This window comes from Notothenia coriiceps, unplaced genomic scaffold (assembly GCF_000735185.1).
Source record: "Notothenia coriiceps isolate Sejong01 unplaced genomic scaffold, NC01 NC01_scaffold00001458, whole genome shotgun sequence".
In the NCBI taxonomy this organism is placed as follows: domain Eukaryota; kingdom Metazoa; phylum Chordata; class Actinopteri; order Perciformes; family Nototheniidae; genus Notothenia; species Notothenia coriiceps.
The window spans coordinates 6,885-13,242 of NW_011334159.1; the positions used below are offsets into that span (position 1 = coordinate 6,885).

Consider the following 6,358-nt stretch of genomic DNA (forward strand, 5'->3'; position numbering starts at 1 on the left):
AAGGGGGGGTGGGGGGGGTACCTTGGTTGCTGATTGGCTAATGGTTACACAAAACATTGTTATGACATCATAAAGTGACCAAAATCTGATCAGCTCATTTTCAGACAGGTTTTTATAGAAATGGATCAACAAAAAGAGAGAGAATCTTTTTTACCTGCGCCCCCCCAGCATGGCGCTCTGGGTGAGGGGGTAGGAGAACCCCGCAGCCAGCCTCAGAATCAGCAGGTATCCCTTCCCCAGATATCTGACCTTCTCCTCCTGAACGCAGACGTCACACAGCTGGGTCAGATCCAGCACAACTGAGAGGGAGAGAGAGAGAGAGAGAGAATAGATGAATAGATAGATAGATAGATGGATGGATGGATGGATAGGTAGATAGAGAGATAGATAGATAGATAGAGAGATAGAGAGAGATAGATGGATAGATAGATAGATAGATAGATAGATAGATAGATAGATAGATAGATAGATAGATAGATAGATAGATAGATAGATAGATAGATAGATAGAGAGATAGATAGATAGATAGATAGATAGTAGATAGATAGATAGATAGATAGATAGATAGATAGATAGATAGATAGATAGATAGATAGATAGATAGATAGATAGATGGATGGATGGATGGATAGATAGATAGATAGATAGATAGATAGATAGATAGATAGATAGATAGATAGATAGATAGATAGATAGATAGATAGATAGATAGATAGATAGATAGATAGATAGATAGATAGATAGATAGATAGATAGATAGATAGATAGATAGATAGATAGATAGAGAGAGAGATAGATAGATAGATAGATAGATGGATAGATAGATAGATAGCTCCAGTGTTACTGACTTTTCTCGTGGCCTTTCCTCCACAGCGTCAGCACTAAAGCGTACAGACTGAAGGTCTTGAGCTCGATCAGGTTTTTGGTTTTGTCGAACACGGCCTCCTCCCACTCCTCCATGTTCTGCATGGCCACAAAGAGGCAGCCCGTCACGTAGAAGAGCTTCCACAACATGCTGTCTGTGGGGTTCCAAACACAGGGACTATAATGGAGCTGCAGCAAGTTACACTACATACAAAGGTTATTTAGTTTGATGTACCTGAGCTGTAGTATGCAGCCGCCAACCCAACAGAGGCTATACCTGCAAAACAAAGAGACATATTATTGATTTCATTTCATATAACAACTCAGCTCTTCAAACTGGCTTCTAATGTGTGATTGTTGTTGTATCGATTGATTTTAATTTGAGCACCTGTAAAAGCACTTACAAAATAAATATATTATTATTATTTAATATATTAAAAGTACAGTCCACTGATGTGCAGGCAGTGAAGGCAGGACATGACCATGCTACTTAAATCCCTTTTTTACACCAAATAGAAACATGAGATAATCAATATCATAAAGTCATACAAACATATATTTAAAAAACAAACAAGCACACAAATTCAAAAACATAAATTAGAATATTTTTCACACTATTTATTTACTGGCCATCCATTTTCATGCTGTTTTTTTAAATGGACAATGGGGAGATTTGATTGTGAAGTGGGTTTGATTCCACTCCTCTCTGCTAATGTAGAAAAAGGTGCTACTACGTACTTTACGAGATGAATTAGCGAGAGTAACAGATGTTTGAATTAGCAGTATATGTATCAGTTAAATATATGTTTTTAAGTCACTACAGAGGGTCATAAACAATTTCTAAGTAATAAAATGTACAAAGAAGCGTGATGAAGTCATACCTAACCGGGTCTAACTATTGGATTATAAATGAAAACAGAATATTACTTTAATGTCAGTCGACGTAGCGTTGCAGTTTTATTAGTTCTAGATGTTTATTTATGTTTTATTGCACAGATTGTGTGAACAAGAGCTGAATCCAGATCAGATGCACGCTGAAGGCTCTGAGCAGCTTTTCTCTCACTGATCCTGCTGCTATGTTACATTTCTCATGTGTTGTGTCTTGATGTGTGTCTGTTGATGTTACACATGGAGCTGCTGTGATGCAAGGAGCATTTCAGACTTGATCTGACCATTAAAGTATTATCCCATGTATCGTAGCATTTGCACACACACTTACCAACGAGCAGAGACCAGGAGCGCAGGCCTGGAGATCTCTTCAGGTGGAGCAGCGTGGCGCTGTGCCTTTCTACCATCATGTAACCCATCTGAACTCAGACAAACATATATAAACACTTTACATGTAGTTAAAGAATATTTCACATGATATCAATACAAGTTAAAGGGCCCATGTCATGCTGTTCTGGTTATTACCCGTCCCCTTGTGTGTTATGAAGGTTTTTCTGCATGTAAACGGTTTTCGCTGTGTCTCGCAGACGGCCACTGGGCTCACAGGGAGGGGGGGGATCAGGAGCTCCAACAAGCCGTTTAGGACAGAGAGTGAATATACATATAGAGATGCTGTATGAGAAACCAATGTGAGTTTGGAACATTGAACAATGTAAATCTATTCTAGCTCAACAATGGAATTATGATCAGTAGAAATGGCCGTGACATGGGACCTTTAAAACAAACCACTGAAATATACCCTGGAGGTGAAATACAGAAAGTTCTTTATCCTGTCTTCGGTTACCATGATAGTTAAGGTTAAGCCCTGATTTAGTCAAATATGAGACAAAATATTAATTATTAATTCATTACTCCTATCTTAATTCAACAAAGGGAACGTGTATATCACAACCATCCTTACTATCCATAATCTGACATGAAGTCTCCTTACTTCAACCGTTAAAATGTCCCAACGTTCACTAAAATCTTAAATAGATCATTGTTAATGTTTCTTTAAGAGGTTTTTGTGTCTTATGCGGATTTCTCTGCAGATGTTAATCATTGAGAGTTGATCCAGCTAGTCTGTTAATCAAATATGTCCAAGTTAATTAGGGTAATGCATATTTGTTTCTGTTTTATACATACAGAAATAGTCTCCAAACTTTAATCTGTGGACAGTATTTCAGAGGATTATCCACAGACTTTGTATCAGCAGAGTCCATCCACCTCTATTGTTTTAGGGTGGGGACAGAGCTGGATACACAAATACAAACAGGTTATATGCCTGGTTACATATCACAGGAGGTAGGAGAATAAAATACATGTTTTTGCGATTATTTTTCAGTAATTAAACTCCTTAAATAAATCTAAAAACCCACCAAGACACAAAGATGCTCCTGCAGAAGATGCACTGGATGTAATGGACACCTCTCTGCCTCAAAACAGCTTTATAAATATATAAACTTGAATACATGTTGCATTACTTACCTTTAAATCTTCTTCCTCTGCGTTAGTTTTCGCGTTGCAGTGTTAGAAAACGGTTATTTTTGGAGGAAACACATGTAGTGAAATATAAGGAAGTTATTTTCATGTTAATGCAACAACACTACTTCCTTCCTGGATCTCTCGCCTCTGATTGGACGAGCTCACTTTCTCGCCGCCTTAAAAATAAAAGCATCAAACGCATACATGTAGATTTACTGCGCACGTTTTTCGTTTTTCATACAACTAGAATACATTTTCAATAAACATTATCTTCCTTATTTGTTATAATAGCTTTCACTTTAACATTATTTCTAGAATATTCGTGTTTTTGTTTATTTGTGAACTACTTTGAAAAGCCAACTACTTTGAAAAGCCACTTAATTTATCAGGTCTACTCCGGTCTACTCTTGGAAAAATACGATATGGGTTGTTAATATGTATTTAACACATCTATTCTGCTCACATATCTGTATATATGTACATCCTACCAGATCCTACAGGGTGTCCGCGGGGGGTCTTAACAAGTATTACAAGTTGATAAATCAATTTAGCGAAAATAAAGGCTATTAAAAAGTATTAAACAGAAATGTCCAAGGTATTACGTTTTGTATCTTGTTTTCAATAAGTATATAAATTATCCAAAGAGGTTGTATTCTGCAGTCTGCCTGAATGTAATCATTGCGTAGGTGTGTAGTGCGATTCTGTGTAGTTTATGTATGGCATCCCGTTGGATTTGACGTCATCTGAACAGGATATCGCACGCTCACTGCTTGATAGCGCGCGACGGTCCGTTTACGCCGGTTGTTAAACAACATCGTTATGGGGAAATGCAAGTTTGCGTCCAAATGGTTGGAAGATGAGGAGGAAGGACAATCAATACTATATAGTAAATGTGAGGTAAACTGTGTAACCGGTTAAAACTCGAAGTGGCGATGAGGTCTTAAAATGTATGGATAAGGTCTTAAAAAAGGTCTTAAAAGGTCTTACATTTGACTTCAGGATTCCTGCATATACCCTGTCCTAGTTTACCTCACATTATTTGTTAACTTCCCTGTCATAAAGTAAAGTTCTATAAGAATCACTACACACATATTTATTTGTGTGTATAAATCCTTTTGTTTTAATTACTTTATTTTATTTATTTTTATTTATTTTATTTATTTATTTATTTTACTTATTTGTATTGTATGTATTTATTGTATTGTTTTGATACATTTCATTTTATTCATTTTGTTTATGTTATCCACTGTAGTCCAGCAGATGGCAGTAGGGCTCCAAATCAACGGCAAAAAAAAAACGTCTGCGCATGCGTACTCCGGCATACCGGTTAGAAAACAATGGAGTCAGACGTACACACCGGACTTTCTTAAATAACGGAATCAAAAAGCACTTTTATACACCAGTATTATAAAATAACAGCGGAGGTTAAACCCAGGAAACTGTGACACCGTCTACAAATGATTAAACTTTAAAGAAATACTGCTTACTATAGAAATAGTGCTGAGTAACCGAGTTCCCCTGCTGTGTCTGATTGTCCTCTGAAGTCCTTCTGCGTCTTTGTCTGTGAAATAAGAGTAAAAGGTGAGTACAAATCTTAAAATATAAGCTTTAATGTTCTGATTATCTATTAGGAATACGTGTTGTAAAGATATGAGGTCGTATGGGGTCCTTCAGGGGCGATGGCTAATCTTGTGGTAAGATCTATTATTGCATTTACTGTGTTACATATTTCTAATTCACCTGGGTTAGGAATCAACTTTAATATGATTATGTATTACGAGCTGTTTATTTAGCTACGGAAGATACGAGCTGTCTATTTAGCTCCGGAAGATACGAGCTGCTTATTTAGCTACGGAAGATACGAGCTATTTATTTATCTACGGAAGAGGATTAGGGCCATATGAGATACAATTTATTGGGATGTGACCAAAGGGGGAAAATACCTTTTTAAATTTCTGAGAAAATATCTGATCTGTTTGTTTTATTATTATTTGTTATATTTATTACAGTTATATAGACTGCCAAGGCACACACATGTCATGCTTTGCTGGTTATTACCCGTCCCCTTGTGTGTTATGTAGCTTGTTATGCATGTGAACGGTCTGCAGAGTCACAAACCCTCAAAGTACACCCTGTAGCGAGTAAAACTCTAACACAGAAAATACCTGTCTATGCTGCCCCAGAACGCCTCGTTGGACATTTCTCTTTTCCCATTGTTTGCTTCCTGGTCACAGTGACGTAACGACGACCAAATGGACCATTCCGTGGAGCTCCTTACACACTCACTCACTCAGCCTTATCTTTTCTCAGGCTATGGGTGTTTCTCAATGTCGAGTACGCTTGCTTGGTAGCACATGTCTTCCGAGTCACTTGCTTCAGAAGCGAGGCAAGAATACTTCCTGGCATTCGGAAAACGAAGAGTGGAACAGGCGAGCAAGTGTGCTTCATATGAGAGGCCCCGACTTACATTTTCAGCCACAGATCTGGGGAAATTGGTCCGTGCGCAAAGCATTGTGGGGATTTTAAGACTGCGGAGTCTACACAAGTGCAGCCTCGAAATTTCCCGCTACGAAGTACGCCGGCCTCGGTAGAATTCCAAGTATGCTGGACATTGGAACAGTCCTTCGGTGGCACTCGATGACATAGTATGCTTGAAATAGTGACTCTGAAGCAGCTTTACTCGACATTGAGAAATACCCAGGCCGTTTCTCAATCTCGAGGATGCTTGCTTGGTAGCACATGTCGTCCGAGTCACTTCCTTCAGAAGCTAGGCAAGAATCCTTCCTGGCATTTGGAAAACGAAGAGTGGAACAGGCTAGCAAGTGTGCAGGTGTGCGTCATATGAGAGGCCCCGCCTTACATTTTCCGCCACAGATTTGGGGAAATTGGTCCGTGCGCAAAGCATTGTGGGGATTTGAAGGACGCAAAGTCTACCCATGTGCAGCCTCGAAATTACCCCCAAACCAAGGACGCGGCCTCTGTGGAATTCCAAGTATGCTGGATATTGGAACAGTCCTTCGGCGGTACTCGATAACGTAGTATCCTTGAAATATTGGCTTGGAAGCCAGTTTCCTCGCGATTG

At 38.7% G+C, this 6,358-nt stretch overlaps 1 protein-coding gene across 3 annotated transcripts in view; it reads right to left on the reverse strand.

The window, feature by feature from the left end:
• The window catches only part of cybc1 (cytochrome b-245 chaperone 1), a 7,766-nt gene extending 2,194 nt beyond the window's left edge, over positions 1-5,572 (reverse strand). Inside the window, exons 1-7 of one of the 3 annotated variants that reach the window (XM_010789286.1) lie at positions 5,442-5,572; positions 4,764-4,837; positions 3,280-3,296; positions 2,084-2,171; positions 1,100-1,141; positions 849-1,019; positions 155-299 (exon numbers count right to left, since the gene is read on the reverse strand). In XM_010789286.1, coding sequence (XP_010787588.1) covers positions 155-299; positions 849-1,019; positions 1,100-1,141; positions 2,084-2,171; positions 3,280-3,296; positions 4,764-4,837; positions 5,442-5,476 — 572 coding nt within the window. In that variant the 5' untranslated portion in view covers positions 5,477-5,572. Of the gene's footprint in view, positions 1-154; positions 300-848; positions 1,020-1,099; positions 1,142-2,083; positions 2,172-3,279; positions 3,297-4,763; positions 4,995-5,016; positions 5,125-5,441 lie in introns of those variants that run through there. The other 2 variants (XM_010789302.1, XM_010789294.1) reach the window with 2 other exon arrangements.
• Positions 5,573-6,358: the final 786 nt, after the last annotated feature.